This window comes from Gavialis gangeticus, unplaced genomic scaffold, assembly GCF_001723915.1.
Source record: "Gavialis gangeticus isolate Ggan-Ray unplaced genomic scaffold, GavGan_comp1, whole genome shotgun sequence".
Classification (NCBI taxonomy): domain Eukaryota; kingdom Metazoa; phylum Chordata; order Crocodylia; family Gavialidae; genus Gavialis; species Gavialis gangeticus.
Genome location: NW_017729006.1, coordinates 31,218,102 through 31,236,745, shown reverse-complemented (window position 1 = coordinate 31,236,745; position 18,644 = coordinate 31,218,102). Strand labels below are relative to the sequence as shown.

Genomic DNA, 18,644 nt, shown 5'->3' with positions numbered 1-18,644 from the left:
ACGCAGGCTGCCAGAAAGGAACTGCCAGCCAGGCTCTGGCCTAGCTGTTTATAAAGGCCCAGCCCTGCCCCCTTCCGGTCACATGGCCGACCTGGTTACTCCCGCAACCCACAGCTGAGCTGCCCTGATGATTGGCAGCTCCTCCAATCCTTACTCAGGAACGGGGCACCCAAGTGCCCCCGTGACACCCATGCACATGCAAACTTAGGCCCATTTGTAAGCCTGCTCAGGAGTAAGATTTTTATATGCATGAATCTGACTGAAGAACGAAGCCCACTGGCATTTCAAAATATGAAAGTTGATGCTTATAAATTTTTTATGTCTGGAGAGCATATTATAGGAGATCTTTACAGACACTGTTCACACAGATTGTGCGACGGCTATCTGGGAAGTGGCATTATATGGGGAATGTATTAACCTAATGTATCAGTCCCAGACTTTTGAACTCCTTATGTGAAGTTTAGCATGTATTTTGTGGCCTTATTCTACCACTGTAAAATTGGGATAATGGACAAAACTATTTGTATCCCAAAATTGCACCAGTATTTCATCCAGGTGATTAGTGGAAGGACTGTGGAAAATGGTATCAATGTGCCAGTGATACAGATGTGCAAAAGAAGAGAGGATAAAAATTAGCATCCTCATACTAGAAAACAGGTATTATGAAAACCAAAGGAAGAAAGTCATGCCTTGTGTGCAAACACAGTGAACAAGTGTGGTCCTCATAAAACAAGACAGCAACAAAGCGACAAGAGCACAGCAGAGAAGAGATGACTGAGAGTAAGTTATATTTTAATGTGAAAGAAGAAAACAAGGGTTTACATGCACTTGTGATAATGAGATAGGACGTGGTAGGTAGAGGTGGCAGAAAGAAAACTCTCTTGGCCTGACATCTGAAAAACAGAGATACAAAGAAGGAAGCAGATATACAAAGAGTTTCATCTGAGAGCTGTCCGTAGCCTGCCAACCACAGCTAATTTGGACTATGCTAGCAAATGACAGAAAGAAGGAGGTGCAGCATAGGTAGGAGAATGCTGATTTGTAGCACGCTTTTTTGGGTGAGAGCTTAGCGCTGCTGGTGCTTTAAGATGCAATGAAATATTAAAAGTTCTGGTAATTATTGTAGACAATTCAAAATTAGTTATATGCAAAGGGAACAAATCTCAGCTGAAGCAGACTGGAAAATAATACAGACCTTGTCGGTGCCTTTGTGTTTTGTGGGCCAAAAAGTGGTTAAAATGGCACCACCCCTGAGTAATGTTGGGTTAAAATGACATATGACCTGGAGAGTGTTTTGAACCCAAGCGGATATTAGCAGATTTTTGGCCCATTTAGGAATAAAATTCATTGGCCAAGTTCTCCTGTATCAGTCAGTTTTGATTAGAGTTTTGTGATGGTGGGAGTGTTGGTAAGCAATGCAACCAGCCTTTAGAAATAGGTCCTCCAAGTTGGAAAATATGTTACAATGCGAACCGAGGGGTATGACAAACTCATCTTTTTGAACGAAAGAAAAGCTCATCCATATGATGTGGACTTTTTTAACGTCCCTCACAAGAGGAAACTAAGTAGTTCAATGGGCACTGGATGAAGTTTTGCTCTGGAATATGAAGAGATAGCCAACTCCTAATGTTATATTTTTTGGGTAAGTGATCAGTTCTCTCGTGGAAGCAGACTGCTGCTGATGCCTAGATTCACACTGAGACAGCTGTTGAATTTTTTTTTAACAAAGAGCTAGCGGATATGGTGAACTGATGAGGTTAAAACTGTAAGTGAAACAAATAATAGACTGAGAGGACTACAGAAGGATCTAGCTAAACTATATAACCTGGGAACTTTCTGACAGACAGAATGCCAAGTAGATAAGTGTAAGTTGGTGCACATTAGAATGAATAATTTAACCGACTCTCACATATTGCTCGGCTCTAAATTATATGTAACAATCAGGAAAAAACCTGTGTGTCACCACAGACTACTCACTGAAAACACCTACTGAATGAACAATGGTTGTTAAAAAAGCAAGCAAGATGTTAGGTTGCATTAAGATAAGGACAGAGAATAATACTGAAAATATTATAATGCCATTATGTACATGGAAGATGCATCCTCCCCGTGATTACTGCATTCAGTTCTGATCGCACTATCTCCAAGAGGTTATTGTAGAAATCGAAAGGGTTGAGAGAAGGGCAATGAAAATGATTAGATACACAAGCGTTATTTATGAAGAAAGATTAAAGAAGATGAAGACTATAATAAGTACAGTTTAAATATTTTTCCTGTTTGGCAAGTTATTACAGAACTGGTAGAGTACTCATTATAGGGATACGTAATGCCACTTAGACTGGTAATATCTTTGAAAAGGTAAAAACTTTGAAACTGCAACTACTGCATGGAGCTCAGAAAAGAAATGCATAGGCGATATCCTGCTAGAAATACATATGTAAAAAAGTAGTTTAAAGAACATAAACTGGAAGCTATTTTCTCTCTCATAATTGAACAAAGGACCCCCCAGTGAAATTAAAAAGCAACATTTTAGAACTGGCAAAAGGAAACAATTTTACACAAGAGATAGTTAACTGTAGAATTTATTGCTGCATGACATAATTGAAACCAAGAGCTTGGCAAGACATACATATCAATAACCAAAAAGAACCGTAGATGCCTTAGGCTAAAAACAATGTGCAAGGGCTATAAGTTGTCATCCTCAGCAGACATGATAATCATTTAGGATAAAGTTTCAAAAGCAATTAAGGGTATGTTGTCTTTGCTATGCAAAGATACACAAGCAGGCTCTAAATTAGTTACTTTGAGTACTAGAAGATATATAGTCATTTCAGTTTGGCATTCTACCCAGGCTGTGAAACAGAGCGTATTTGCTTGGGTGCACTGCTGTGTTAATATAGCTATACCCCTTCTGAGACCCAAACTAGCTCCTTCAGAGGCTGCCTACTTAAAGTCCAGATTCTGGTGTGTATTTGAGGGAACTCCACATTTGTGTGCAGCACTGGGCTCACACGTTAGATCCATTCCTGGGTCTGTCCCTGAGTTCTATTTTTTGGGGCAAGATTTTTAGAATGGGAATTTTTAATGCAATTTTTCCTTCCAAATCACTGAAACATTTTTGAATCTCTCATATTTTTGAACATCTGCTTCCTCAATTTTCCTCCTGTAGAAGGGGGTAATACTTTTTCTCTTTTATCCTTTGTCTATCTTATCCATTTAGACTGTAGACTCTTTAGAGGAAGATTTATTATCTTTCAATATAAGCACATACAGTGATGGCATGACTGAGCCCTGTGCTACTGTCTTACACTACAAATTATTTACCACAGATCCAAATTTGGTCCAGTATTTTTAACACAACATTTAGAACAGAAAATGTCTGAAAAGAAGGTATTTCTGGTGTATGGCAAAACAATGAAAGATTTTACTATTACGCATGATTTGTAATGAATATTCAGTCCTCAAATGAGATACCAGTGTGTTGGGAATGAAAATCCCACATATATTCTAGGAAAAGAGACTTCTGTTTATCTCAAAATGAAAGTAAAAAAAGGCTGTTCCTGACTGCAGTTCATAATGGGCTCATATATGTATTGCGAAAATCCAGAGGGCCAAAGTAATTTATATGACTGGTCTACTGAAAAAGTCAGAGGAAACCTCAGAGCTATTACCAAGACTGATTGGGTTAACCATCACCTGGATATAGTCCCAGCATAGGGCACAAAAGTACCTGACACAATCTGCAAAGTCCTTTTACTGCTGAATTTCCAAAAGGATGATAAAGTTGCATGATGAACCGAGACTGACTGTAATCCCTGCATTTTACTAGATCACTTTTATTTCATTTATTCCTTTTTTATACTTTTAGGCTTCAAAAAAAAAAGGTGATTGGTTTGTTGTTTCCTTCTCAATACTTTTTAAGAAATTTGAAAATTACCCTGCAAATATGGTATGGCTTGATCTTCAAAGACTGTGAATATATTCAGTTTTTGTACTGCAGTTGTTAACACTTAGTTCTTCCAGAAGTCAGGCCTGATAACATAGGATTAGTCAAACTTGTTACTCTAAATGTAGTAGACAATAGGATGCATTCAGTACTGATTTATGGTTTGTTTAATCTCATTCACTTTTCAAATGACCCAACCATCAGTCTGGTTACATCTCATTTGCTTTTTCAGTTATGGACCAGTATCATCCCCATGCAGAACCAGGGGGTCCTTATCCCTCAATTTTGAATTCAATGGCAAAACTCCCACTGCCTTTAGTGGCAACCTTTAGTTAAAACCTTGAGAGCCAGTAGAGGGAGCACAAACACATAGAAAGATTTTTCTGTAGCTCCTTTCAAAATAGAGATTTTATAGTATTTTTCATATTCTGCTGATTTTGTACTTGTTTTCTTTTTTAAGTCTGAATTCAGGACAATATTCTTTGCCAGATTATAATAATTTTAAGGTAGGATGATATTTCTAAATGGAATCGTTTGGTGGCCTACTGATACTCAGGAGTTTGAATAAAAACAAGACTGGGTCCTGAGCAACTGATCTTATGTAAAGCTTAACTTTAATCTTAAAAAACCTGTATTTCTCCTTTGAAAATAAAATCCACTTGAGGACCCACTTATTTGCTTTTTAAGTTTCATTTTCATTATTCAAGTATATATCTGGGACTAGCATCATATGCAGTCCCATAATTTCAGTAGCTTGAATCTAATCCCCACTTGCAGCACTATTTTGAATAGTCTGTAACAGTCAGGATGAGGCCTATGGGAGTATGGCTTTGCAGTGAGCTGTAGTGCCATGGAGGTGAACAGAATTTAGTATTGTTAGGCTTCTGCCAAGACCCTTGTATTCCATAGCTGTCCTAAGACTCCTGAATTTCACAGGGGATCTGAAGAGAATGGCTTTTGTGACTCTTACTCCTAAGTAGGGTGTTGGGTTATGGGGAGAATCTCTGTCCCCTTGGTAGACTGATTAGAAGGAAGTTTCCTAATCTATGTTCCTAGAAGGAAGTTTCCTAATCCACTGCTGAATTTCCTAATCCATGTTCAGGCTCTGCAGTAGAAGGGCATAGATGGCCTGTGATATTTACACACCTCTCTGTCCAAAGTTCTTTAGGGGGGGCAAGTTTCAAAAGCACTCTACAGTGGTCTATCTCTGCTCTTGGGGGAGAGCGTAAGGGATACGGGTGTGGCAGCACTGGGAGTGGGGACTATGCCGTGCTGCCACTTGCCCCCTTCCTCCCGGAGTAAGTAGCACCCACATCCTGCCCTCCCCACTGTGTCTGCCCCACTCCCACTTCCCCCCTCCCCCAAGTAATGCACCCCCCTGCCCTGGCTAGGCAGCTTGTCCCAGCCCCAGTCCCAATCTCTCCCTCCCTCCACCTCTTCCCTCCCCCCTCCAGCAACCCCAACAGACTTACCAGCTGGAGGCAGCTTTGTCAGCTGCCTGTTTAGTTTATGGCTGAATTTCTGAACTGGCGCCAAATCTTTTGGATCTGATTTGGCCAAATCAAATTGGGACAGTGATTTGAGTCTCTGAATCAAATCACTGTCCTCCAAATCGGCCGAAACCAAAGCAAATACTTGCCGCTTCACACAGGCCTAGTCTATATACCTGCTCCCACTGACTAGCTCTGGGACTGTTCTTGAGAGCTTGGCCTTTGGAATGCTTAAGGGTGGCCACTGGGGACAGCCCTGGAGATGCCTCAGTGGTGCAATTCAGGGCTTGGGGTATGTGAGCAAGAGTAGGTGCACAGGATATGCCTCAGGCTGCCTCTGTCATAGTGTGCCACTGCTTCAGTGTAGACATACCCCTAGAGTTCACTGTATGCTGAAATTCAACAAAAAAAAGGAGGGGGGGCAGCCAACTAAGATTTGAGGAGAGAAGGGAATAACTTTGATGGCTAGGAAACAAAGAAATGATCAATAACAGTACCAATAATAACAACTTGACCATTCAAATGACTAGTCCTTTGAAAATGTGTTTTGTTTTGACAATTGCACCTCAACATCATTGCATTGTTTTTTCTCCACTTAGGTTTTCCTTCTCCAGATGAAAAGGTTTTAGCTCAGATGGCATTTCATGTCTTTGCTTTCTAAACATGGCAAGAACTAATTAATATTACCTTTACTGTACTAGACAATAGTGAAGGATTTAATGAACTGTAGAAACCTTTCCTACAGCTCTCTGGAAATTTGTGGATTGCATGGTACGTTAAATTGAATGACAATTTGTCTCAAAGGCCTTTCCCTTGCTTTTCTGTGTTTACAAACACCTCTGTTTCTAATTTTCCCTAATGGAGAAGATTAATGAATAAAATATTCTTTTTTCTGTTTATAATAAAATTGACCTTGCTGTATTCTTCCACTCTTACATTATGGAAGCACTTTTAAAATAAGTCACTCCATTCAGTAAATAGCTGTTTGGGGAGGGGAGCCAGATGTGATGGGAGCTGTATCACTCCCTTGTGTGCTGTTGGTACACAAGAAAGTGGTGCGAGTACCTCAGCCACGCTAGTCCAGTGGGCAATCTAAGCACAGGCAGCCTGCTGACCTTTTTATTCAGTTTTAGGAAAGTTTTCCTTTCAAAATAACATATTACCAGTTGAAGCCTTATAAGAAAGGAAAACAAGACCGAACACTCAAATTCTTTTTTATAACCTGGATAAGCTGATGAATGGGTCTAATAATGATTAAAATATATCTTTCATGGCAGTACACTGAATGGTAATACAAGGGGGAGATTTCAAAAAGACTGTGGAAGAGAAGGATGAGCAGATGGTTACTTCACTGCAACTATTTTTTAAATAATTTAGAAGAGAGATAATTTACCTGTTGGCCTGGTTTGAGTGGTGATAGTGTTATTCCCTGGGTGTTGATCACTGGTAGTATCTGGTTTCCAATGACTGTAGCAATGATTTGACCCTGGGCATTGGTCAATAACTGTGGAGTAATTGGCTGCACTTGAAGGCCCTGAGCTCCGCCTGGTGCCTGGTTGGATGGGACTGGATTAGGCATCAGTGGAATTGTTCCAATAATCTAAAGGAAACAAAAGAAGAGATGAAAATCTACATGTAACACAGGTATCTATAATAATTAATTACTTGTTATAAGTAATTGTAATAAGTAATTGTAGCAATGTGCATGTGTGTTGAAACAGAGACCAAGAGGAAGAGAGATGAATGCATGCGAATCTAGGTGGCCTGCTTTCCGTAAATTCATCCCTAAGAATCAAATACCTTAAATATGTTTACCACAATCTCCACTATTTTATATATCTATAGCACTTTTAATCCCAAACTGCTTCATAAAATATTGACTCATTTCTGCAGGTGACCGTGAGCATCTATAACAGCTATTGCAGGATGTGGCTCAGTAAGTACATGTACACACACACACGTGCATCACCAGTGAACACTAAAATGTAGCCACTTCTTCATAATAACTAAACATCATGACAAAATAGTGGGGCAAGTGGTAATTTTGTCTGAGAAAATTGGGCAAAACTTACTGCTAAAAGTAAATGATCTGGGAGCCAAATTTGAATGGGACTGATAAACTCCTCCACATTCGAGCCCCTTAAATTTGTTTACAGTCACTTTGGGTGCTGACAAAAGTGACATTTGTTGCACGATTTGCACCTTGAAAGCACTCTACAGCTGTGCCTTGACAGAAGCGCACAGCTGCAGAGCACTTGAAAAGTGCCCAATTGCATGATAAATTAACCCTCATTACATGAGGTTTCAGATGAAGGTGGTCCAAAGTTGATTGCCTTCATTAACTTTTGTCTGATTGAGGCTGGTCTCATGCAGCCCAGCCCTGCCCCTGGTGCTGTCTCACGATGGGAGTGGGGAAAAGGGAAGCGAGGGAGCTTGGGCTGGGGTTTGCCCAGCCTGCGCTGGAGTGGGGGTAGCTGGATTGGAGCCATCTAGGGAGGGGTCCAATCCACTCATCCGCACTCCAGAGTAGGCTGGGTAAACTGCAGTCCAAACTCCCTTCCCTCCCTTTCGCCCCCTCCCCTGAAGACAGCATGCTGGGAGGGTGCGGGGCTAAGGGAGAGAGGCTACAGACATGCAGCTCCTCCTGGATTGTCTCTAAAGTGGAGCTCGAGCCTCCACTTTCCTGACCCAACAGCAAACATCTACTGGGTCAGGAGGATGAAAGGGGTGGTTGCTATAACTCATGGCACTTTTTGTAAAGCGCCATGAGTTACAGCAGGGAGCTGCATGTCTATCAGCACCCTTTATGATACTGTAAAGACCATAAGTTAATGTAAAGGGATCTATTTAACACATCACATCAGAGCTTTTAAAGTTCATAGAGATGTCTCATCTAAAAGAACTACACACAATAATCTCTGCTGACCTCTATAGAAGTACCTTAGGAGATGGAAGAGGTAAGTTGTTCCCTCTCAACCTGTGGTTTCACAGTGTTTGAAATCAGAGTGTAGAGCACTATGCCATTTCCTAATATATCAACATGCTGTAAAACTGAACTAAAGATAAGATGATAGATATATTCTGTCTGAAAGGTGGTAGGATTCTTTTGCAAGTATTACAGCATGTAAAACAAACTTCAGATAAAGTGCACAGAGAAATATTTTTCAAGATATCTTAAGGCCACACTTATCTCCAGAATAAATGGGTACAAATCCTATTGATTTCAATAATAAATATTTTACTAAATCAATGGAAAATATGGTGTGGATTTTACTACAATCCAATGTAAAATTAGCTTTTAAAAACTGTTTAGTGAAAGTCCAGAAAACTTGGATGTCTGACTGAAAATTAAAAGGGATACCCATATGACCTCAAATATGGAAGACTGGTGGACCTCTGCTGAGATCCATGCTTTTGCTAATCACAGAGTAGCATCCAGTTCTATCTAGGGAGATCATAGGAAAGTAGGGTTGGTCACAAGGTCATTTAGTCCAGCCCCCTGTTCAAGGCAGGCTTATCCTTGACTAAACCATCCCAACCAGGTTTCTGTCTAACCTGACCTTGAAAATTTCCATGGATGGAGATTCCACAGTTTCTCTAGGCAGCCTGTTCCAGTGCTTGACCACCCTCAAAACAGGAGGCATCAGAAAGTTCTGCCCATTTCCATCCTCTCTGTAATCACCTTTCACGTATTTGAAGATTGCTATGAAACTGCCCCTCAGTCTTCTCTTTTTCAGACTAAGTAAACTGCTTCTTTTTAGCTTTATTCTCATAAATCTTACTTCTCAGGCCTCATTTTTATCAATCCCTGAGGGACTCTTTCCAAACTATCCATGTTCTTCTTGAAATGTGGAGTCCAAAACTCGACACAGGACTCCAGGGGAGACTTCACCAGTGCTGAATAAAGCAGAAGAATCACTTCCCTTGATTTACAAGAGGGACTTCAGTATGTTCCAGTATACAATCCAGTGTGCTATTGGCTTTTTTAGCAGCTTCTAGTCCACTGTAACCCCTAGGTCTTTCTCTGCAATACTGCAGCCTGGATCATCATTCCCCAGTCTGCATTTTTGTGTGTAATTATTCTCTTCCAAGTGCAAGACTTTGCACTTGTCCTTTGTTGAATCTTATCTGATTCACTGTGGACCATTTTTCCAGTCTATTCAGGTCATTCTTGATCTTAGCTCTACCTTCCAAAATGTCTGCAACTCAACTTCATGTAATCTGAAAATTTGCTAAATGTGCACTCAATCCCATCACCCAACTCATTAATGAAGATATTAAGGAACACTGGACCCAGGGCATACCCTGGGGATCTCTACTTGATACCTCTTCCTAAGTAGACATAGGGCCATACATGAACTTTTTGAACCTGATGATCTGATCCATTATGAAATCCACCTTACAGTACTTTCATCTGGTCTCTATTTCCTTAGACTGTTGTAGGAGACAGTGTCAAAAACCTTGCTAAAATCAAGGTATATCCCATCAATTGTTCTCCTCATTCCACATAACCTGTCTTCTGGAAATTAGGAAGTTAGGTTGGTCAGGCGTGACTTGCTCTTGGTGAATCCATGCTAACTGTTCTCGAACACCTTGTGCTTCTCTAGGGCCGCATCTACATGAGATGCTGGCTGTGCATTAGTAACAAGCTACTGAGCAGTCAGCATCATGAGGAAGCCACGTGGGGGTGCTACTGTGCAGTAACACTAATTATTGTGCAGTCATTTAGTACTTGGATATGCAAGTACTAAATGACTGAGGAGTAACAGCTGTGCAGTCAGCATCTCACGCAGATCTGGCCTAGGTGTTCCATAGGAGATTCCTCGAAGACCTGCTCCATGATCTTCCCAGGTATCGAGGTGAGGTTGACTGGTCTGTGGTGCCCCAGATCCTCCTTCCCCTTCTTAAAGATGCGCACTTTATTTACCCTTTTCCAACCACCTGTGATCATGCGATCTCCCCATATACTCATGTTCTCCCCGTATTCTTCTACAATTACCTCAGCCAAATCATCTGGCCTTGCCAACTTGAAAATATATAGTTTCTTTAAGTAATTCCTCTTTGGTTCTTCAATTACTCTAGGCTGTTATTCTGATAGTGTTTACACACTCTTTTTAGATGCTCTTTTTCTTAAGAGTAAATATTTTATCAAGTATTATAAGGATGCAGTGGCATGAGTAGAAGGAAGGGGAAAACTATAGGCTTTGGAATGAAGAGATGAACATTTCTGTGGGAGGACCAGATGAAGGGCCATATATTAGTGTGCTATATATTAACTACTGTATACATTTTTCATGGTCAAAGCACTGTACAAGTATTAGCTAATTTCTATTGATCACAACCTGTTAAAGTAGATGAGCATTACTACCCCATACAACATATGGGAAAACTGAGATAGGGAGGTGAAGTGGCTTCTCCAAGGTCAAACAGCAAATGATTGCAGTGTCAGGCTTGGAAGGCAGAATTGTTTTTGTGCCCGTTTCTCCAGACTATGCTCTCTTCTCACTTTCTTAGGTATCCTTAATTGGACTGCACCTGTGCTACCAGCTATGAGGAAAGGGGATTGTTCATTAAGAAGCAGGGATTAATTTGAACAATTATTAAAACAGAGTGTTTTGCAGGTTCTGACTTTCATCATTAATTAAACCAGCAAAGTTCAGCTGCTGCAGGATTTATATTTCAGCTAACTCACATGACTTAGGTATGTGGGCCACATCATACATTCTCTCACTTTCCACATACATTATCAAATGGGAAGAATTACCCTTCTTTCCTTCATCAGCAGAAACTTTGCAAAGGATTCTCCTTGCTTTTCCATGTCAGGAAAGGACACGGCCTTGAAGTGTCATTACTGGACCTATAACTTTAACTATCACAGTTCTAATCCCCGCAAGGCAAAAAAATGCTGCGCTGGTTTTTATCAGTAATAGAAATGTTTGCATCCACATTTAAAATGCATTTCTTGGATTGCAGATGGACATTTATAGAATGACAGTGCTGAAGTGGACAGTTTGTAAGGTCAGAAGCAGAAGGATATCTATATGCATTAGTGTGTCAGACTGGACTGTACAGTGCCCTACACACAGACACACTCACACAAAACTAGAGACAGAGCAGAGAGAGCATGCATACTGCTGAGATACTCAGCAAGGTTAAACATGCAAATGCATTGAGGAATCAAATGTGAGGTTGGTAACCATGGGTAGAACTGAATAGGAAGTATTTTTCTGTCCTGTGAAACTTGTAATTTCAAAAACCTTAATATTTTCTGCATTAGAACAAAACCCAGAGCTTTCACCACGTTTTGTGAAAAATGAGAGAGTCGGAAGGCATGTTATCCACTCCAATATAGCCAAGAGCCCGCTTGTGAGAGCATGTGGGAGGCTAAGGTTCAAATACCTCCTCTGCCATTCTCTCATGTCTCAGGCACATGCCCATCAGGCTACTGCTTGTATCTGAGTGTGCCCTCTCAGTCTCTTGTATGAAGCTTTTCTGTATTATTACAAATATTTAACCAATCACTAAGATAAGCATTTGAATGTGAGCTTCCCAAAGCTCACATGAATATTATAACCACTAACTTGTTTATTAATTTGGAATAGGTCACTTCTCCTACCATTTTGACCAGAAATTCCTACAGGACCTGAGAAACCTTTCCTGATGAATCATTTATCAAAAAAGTTGTTTCTATGAAAAGTTGCAGATTTGACATTTCCTGACAAAAATAAAAAAAAATAAAAAAAGAGAAAAAGATAATAATCTAACAGTTCTGGAAAATGCCAGGACCAGCTCTAACCACAAAGTCCAAGAACCTTCTTACTAAGTCTAGGTTAGCATTCAAGTTTGTTCTACCACACTTTCTCCTACACACAACCTTGAGATGACAAAAGTCTACAAAAGTCCTCTTATACTATAAAACATATTTTTAGAAGGTTTCTTGTCTAGTTCAGTATCCTTTCCAGATTCAAGCTACTCAAAGTAAGCACAAACCCTTGGCAGTGAACTTGTAAGCGGAGTTTGTAAAATAATCAACAGAGCAGGTTTGAAAATGAAAGACATTTTCATAGGTCCTTTTTCTTCATTTCCTCATACAGATGAGTGCTTCTGTGAACATTTATAGAGCCAAATCCTTGGCTGCTGTGAACCAGTAGAGTTCCATTGATTTAAATGGATGACACCACATAACGGCACAACACACAGTACTGACTTAAATCAATGAGGCACCTCAGCTGCAAAATTTCGCTCCAGGTCTTAGCTTTCTTGGGGAGCAAAAGGCTCATCTCTAATATACCATAGGAGAAACCCTGGTCCTAGTCAAATTTGTTATTGGGTTGTTTGTTGTTTTGCCATTGGCTTGGAGGCCAGAATTTCACCCCCAGGCTTCAATGTCTTCCTAGTTTTATGAAAATTATTTTCTCCTCGTCTTTTCTCTGGATATAACAGATTTATCAACTGCACTTTGAATTGACAGTAATTAGGGGTTTATTATTTCTTTATGCTTCCAACTATTAAATAGATTCTATGGGTAAATTAGTTCACTCCTAACTTCAAAAAAGACTTAGTAAATATAAATATCAGCTATATGGGGTAACATCCCTGTGGGTATAACCTATTCATGTGAATTGTATTTGATTTAATTCTGTCTGTAGAAAAAAAAAAGAATTTGAGGGTACCCAAAACGCCCACTGGAACTATTTGGTACTTTTAAATATTATTTATTTCATTAATATTGTATAGTTATTTCCTAGTGTTGCTAAAGTGAAATGCCCACTAATATGTTCATTTTGATTTTTTTTAAAGTATGTCATGCTGTATACTTGGTATCGAAAGGACTTTTATTAAAATCACACTTTACCTATTCAAAAGTAATTTGATTCCATAAAAATAACAAAATAAGAAAAATGTCTCTGATGTTCTAAAATGTATTTGATTATTTCTTATCCTCTAGATGTGAAGATGACTTTATTATGAAATTTGCAAGACAATATTGCTCCTAGATTTTTACAAGACACCACTCACAGAAAAAAAATGGCAGCGCTACCCACTCTTAAGGCTGCCTGACATGTCTCATTTTAAGAACCTATTTTTGACTGCTTATAATGTAGCTTCCTTGTGTGCAATCACAGATTTAACAAAGTGCATTCTTCAAAAAATGTAATTAATAAAACTATATGTATATCTACTTTCAATGCATTTTGACTAATACCTGTGATTAAGGAAGTGCCTTTCTTTCTTGCACTTAGTAACGGGATATCTGCATGTAATTTTTTTGTACTTTGGTATAAATACTACATTAACAGAAACTACATTAAAAGACTGTTAAGGTTGCAAAGTTAAGCAGTCAAAAGTTAGAAAATGCCTGTACAACTCCGGTCTCTTTGTACATATACATGTTTCAGTTTCTAATTGAATGGTTGCATACTATTTTTTCTATAGGACCCCTATGCTATATAGTACTCAGGACAGATGGAGCTCAAGTTTTTTATTCTTATCATTTACTTGGTGTTTCTCTCTCCCTTATTTATGGCACAAAGCCTTATGAATGGATATAGAATTACTCCTTTCCAAGTGATCTTTCTATCACTTTCATCACTGTAGTATGGTAATTTGGAAAAACTGGCTATACAGCTGTACAGCTTATATTTGAAGTCTTAAACTTCTGGTATACATATCTGCCTTGTTTGGAAACTCCCTTTTCAATGTGCAGCTTATTTACGTGTTCTAGTATCTGTTTATGCTCATGGTGGACTAAAATAGGGTGTAGTTACATAGGCTGAAAATGCAGAGGTGTTGAATTTGATGGTTCTTTATTCAGATGGAACAACCCTTGAACAAAAGAGCTGTCAGTTCCCCGAAGGTCTTGTTCGCCATGTGGCAACAGATCATCTAGTAGGGGACTTTGATCATTTGATGAAGCTGATCAAGAGGTCATGTGACAAAGGAGGTTGTAAATGATTGGCTCTCTCAATGTCTGCCCAGAACAGCATTACATCTTCGTACTCCTCTGTGGAATATGAAACACCATAACCAGAAGGAAATATAACTACATCCTGCTTGCCACCAAACAACTTTGGTAAGCAGGCTATTCCAACTTTTCTCTGAGCTGAATCCGCATAAAATGAACTGTGTCAGACAGGAGATTTTACCACACCTTCAACTCTCCTATGAAATATGAGCTTTTATTTCTACCCAAGAGAACTTTTACAGTCTTTTCTCCTATGCCTGAAGAAGGGTGCTTGTACCTGAAAGCTTGCAATCAAAGACTTTTTTTTGCAAAAATCTAGTTGATCTAATAACATATATCACCTCTATCATGAGTTCTGATTCCCTTTGCCTCTAGACCAATATGGCTGTAACCTGGATACATGGTTCTTTCAATAGCCATTTTGGGAGATAAGAACAGATCAGAAGCAGAAATCCAGCTAGCGATGATAGAAGATTCCATGTTGTAAGAAGAAGCCATAGGGAAAAAGGACTAATTGAACCCCAAAGAATGCTTAAGATTGATGAAGAAATCAAGACTGGTTGATGTATAGGTATTTTATTGTTTTGTCTTGTGCAAACTAAAGTAAAGATAGCTGCATTAGAATCCTTTGCAAAACCCACCTGTTATATACTTCTGCTAGCTCATGTTCCTGATGAGGAAAATGGTAAGCTAGAGTGCCCAGAAAGTTGGAGATCTGGGAAAGTGTGCTTAAGCAACTGGGCTGTTGTAAGGGAATAACATCCTCCCCAGGGTGTTTTAATGCTGGGTCATAAAGTCTCATTTACCTTAAGGGACACCAGAGTCTATGGACAGGAGATGTGCTGGAGTGGTCAAAGCAAGAAACAGCTTTGGAGCCTACTGAAACCAAAGGGGAAGCCCGAAATCACATGGGTCCCATTCACAGAATGCAAACATGGGAGATAGATAAGTATCCAGTAGGGACAGCTTTACCCATTAGCAATGCAGCAGTATCACAGACATTAATGAATCTCTATCACAATATGAGAGGGCATTATCATCCCTATTTTCAGATGGGAATACAAAGACTTGCCTGAGTACTAACTATGACGCAATAGTGGAGATCTCAAATAAAGCAATAGGAGAGACCTCAAAATTTGCCTGACTCCCAAACCCATGCTCCATCTTCCAGAACAGGGGTATCAAACTCACCTTGTGCTTGAGCTGGACCTGGACTGTAGGACTCCTCGTGGGTCAGATCCAAAGAGGGGCAAATACAAGCAGCCACACTGGTGACAGCAGCAGCTCCAGCTCTGGATCAGAGCATGTGTGGGTGGCAGCTTTGGTTTTTGACAGGAGTATGTGACAAGCTGTTTCAGACCCCGCCATGTGCCCCAGGCCAGAGCTGGGGCTCCGGTGCTGCATGTCCTATGCCAGAACCAGAGCCGCAGCTGCTGTATGCCCCCTGCCACAATGGTGGCTCCAGCTCTGGCTCCAACACAGGCCACTTAGAGAGGGCTAGCATCTAGGGCTGTGGTGGTGGCAGCTGACAAAGCAGCCAGAGAGAGACAACAGGGCTGTGTCAGCCCTCGCTCACCCTCCTACCGGTGATCACAGTTCTGCAGCAGGCCACTTCTGCCAGCGGAGCTGGTAGTCCGGCAGGCTGGATAAGAGTGGCTTCATGGGCTGGATCTGACCTGTGGGCTGTATGTTTGACATCTCTAGTCCAGAATAGATAAGACAGTTCTATTTTTAACAACTTTAAGCCATTGTGTGTCTTAGTGGGGGCCAACCTTTCTGGCAGGTGTAGTACAAATTAGCCCTGTACCCTCCCTGAGTGTCACTTTGATCCCCTTCATTGCCCAACTTCCTGCTCTGCTTTCTGTTCCCTACCTTATGTTTCCTGTCTGATCTACTGCTCCATTTTCTGCTTCTTTCCCTGTGCTCCCTGCTTTTTTTGCTGCTGTGCTTTCTGCTTCCTGCCCTACCTGCCACTGTGCTGCTTGTCCCCTGCTTGATCTTCCACGTGCCACACAGAAGCTGGCCATGATGCCTGTGGCACCCATGGGGCAGGTTGGCCACCCCCAGTATATATGACTGCAATTCTTTTGCCAGTAACAACCTGATGCTGAATGTTGGTTTTTTTTCATCTCTGCAAAGGGAAGAAGCTAAGGAGAAGTTGCTTCAATCCATGCAAGTCTAAATTGTGCATATTTATTGTTCTGCAGTTGTGTGCTTTTTTTTCTTTCAATGTACATAGTTGCTTATTTCCCAGCAATCACACTTTCCCTATCACTGCTGCTACGTTTATAGGGATTGGAAGTGTTTAAGGTTATTGTCACGTTCAAAAATATTTCATGTGTGGTTTTTCATTCCTTCCCACCATGCATTAGTCAGAAACAGGCATGCAACATTGTTTGGCTGTTTTCCCAGAACAGCCAAAGGTAGGTGGCAAATTATGGGCAAATGAACGGTTTAACTTCTGCTTCTGTCTCTGCTCAGAAGCAGCTGAGAAAAGGCAAAGACTGTGGCTTCATTGGGCTGTTTCTGATGTGAACCAAAGACTGACACAAAGTGAATGCTGCTGTTCCTTTTGAAAATGCACTGTGAATTATTAAAGGGAAAAGCTGAGATTTTTCAGTAACATGGCCCAAAAGCACTTCTCCCTAGCTTTATTCTTGTTGCATAGTATTTTAAAAGATGGAGCCTAATTATCTATTTTGATCTTTTAAACAATAGAAAAGCTGTTACAAATCAAAACGAGCCAAAACAAAGCATGCACATAAAAACAATTAAGCTAAAGGCTGAACAAGCCATGTATGAAAATAGTGAAAATTCCTAAGTTGGTGGCAGGAAGGCCTCAAATTAATGAGAGAAAGGTACTTCAGCACTATTGAAAAAAAACCAGTAGCTTTATTACTGGTAATAAACATTTCAACTCTTGTTTTTACACTTGATATTCCATGTTACCTACTCTTGCTAGAGGTCACAAAGTAGAGTCAATGGCTGTTGGATAGTGAATTTTTTTCCTGCTTTCCATCATGCTGAAGGTTCAAACAACTAAGTTAATTGACTAGGGGGGCTGGAAGTGAACAACAGCAGTCAAAATGTCCTTGCTCCCAGATATGAAATTCTACTCTCATTTGCTGGAGATGATTGTCATTTATGAGAGCACCTGCCCCAGGTACAGCAAGTTGGCCCATCAGCAGTGATATGTTTATAGTAGGGCTGTACAAGGCTTCGGACTGTGCTTTGGATCTGGAGAAGCTGAAACAGCATGTCCGGATCCAAGTGCTGGCTTTGTTAGGCTTCCTGAATCAGTTCAGAGCTTCCAAACCACTTCGGAGCCACTTTGGAGATCTGGCCATAGGGTATAATGGGGAATCAATGAAATATCTATAACTTTGTTGTTTTTTGTCTGATTTGGATGAAATATGCAGGGATGGTAGCCCCTGGTGAGGCAACAAAGTCTGACAAGTTTTAAGAAGCTAGGTGCAAGGGTTTGGGGGGAACTGCACCCCAAATTCTTGAAAGCAAAACTCATGTCACGTGTATGTGTTAAGCCACAGTGGGGTCAAAACTGCTGAGGCTACAAAGCCTGCCAAGTTTCAAGAAGATAGGTGCAACTGACTATGTCAGTCTTGGGGCAGCTGATTGTCTGTATTGATTATTTCCTCTCCTTAGTCTGTGGTTTTGTAGGTGTTAATCCATGCTCATTAACTTGTTATGTAGTTATGTAGTAGTAAGGTACTGTGTATTGAGCTGGTCCCTGAGTGAATCATGATTAATTGGTAACTGGTAACACAGTAGCTTAGCAGCCAGGCCTGCAGTAGCCCCGTCCCCCCATGCCCCAAGATGGACACAGTTGCACAAGCACCCATGACACGAGTTTTACCTGTCAGCAGCTAGAGGTGCAGGGCCACAGAACCCAGAAGCCCTGCACCTATCTCCTTGACAGCTGGCAGGCTTCGTGGCCTCAGCAGGGTCTACCATCCCTGCAGCTTTCACCCTGCTGAGCCTTAACACACAGTGACACCCATGTCATGAGTTTTGTTTGTCTGCAGCTTGAGGTGCAGTTTCCCCCAAACCCCTGCACTTATCTCCTTGAAACTGGGCAGGCTTTGTGGCCTCAGCAGGGACCACCATTCCTACAGTTTTCACCCCACTGTGGTGTAATACATACACGTGACATGAGTTTTGCTTTTAAGAATTTGGGGTACAGTTACCCCTGCACTGATCTTCTTGAAACTTGGCAGGCTTCATG

The 18,644-nt window shown here is 40.7% G+C and overlaps 1 protein-coding gene and 1 long non-coding RNA gene across 2 annotated transcripts in view; one reads left to right on the top strand and one right to left on the bottom strand.

Annotated features, from left to right (window-relative positions):
- LOC109291869 overlaps positions 1-13,612 on the top strand; it is a 61,439-nt gene extending 47,827 nt beyond the window's left edge. The window contains exon 2 of the long non-coding RNA XR_002095968.1: positions 13,385-13,612. This is a non-coding gene — a long non-coding RNA (uncharacterized LOC109291869). The remainder of the gene's footprint in view (positions 1-13,384) is intronic.
- POU6F2 (POU class 6 homeobox 2) overlaps positions 1-18,644 on the bottom strand; it is a 393,965-nt gene that overhangs the window by 29,525 nt on the left and 345,796 nt on the right. Inside the window, exon 6 of the mRNA XM_019509078.1 lies at positions 6,830-7,036. Within this exon, the coding sequence (XP_019364623.1) occupies positions 6,830-7,036 (207 nt within the window). The remainder of the gene's footprint in view (positions 1-6,829; positions 7,037-18,644) is intronic.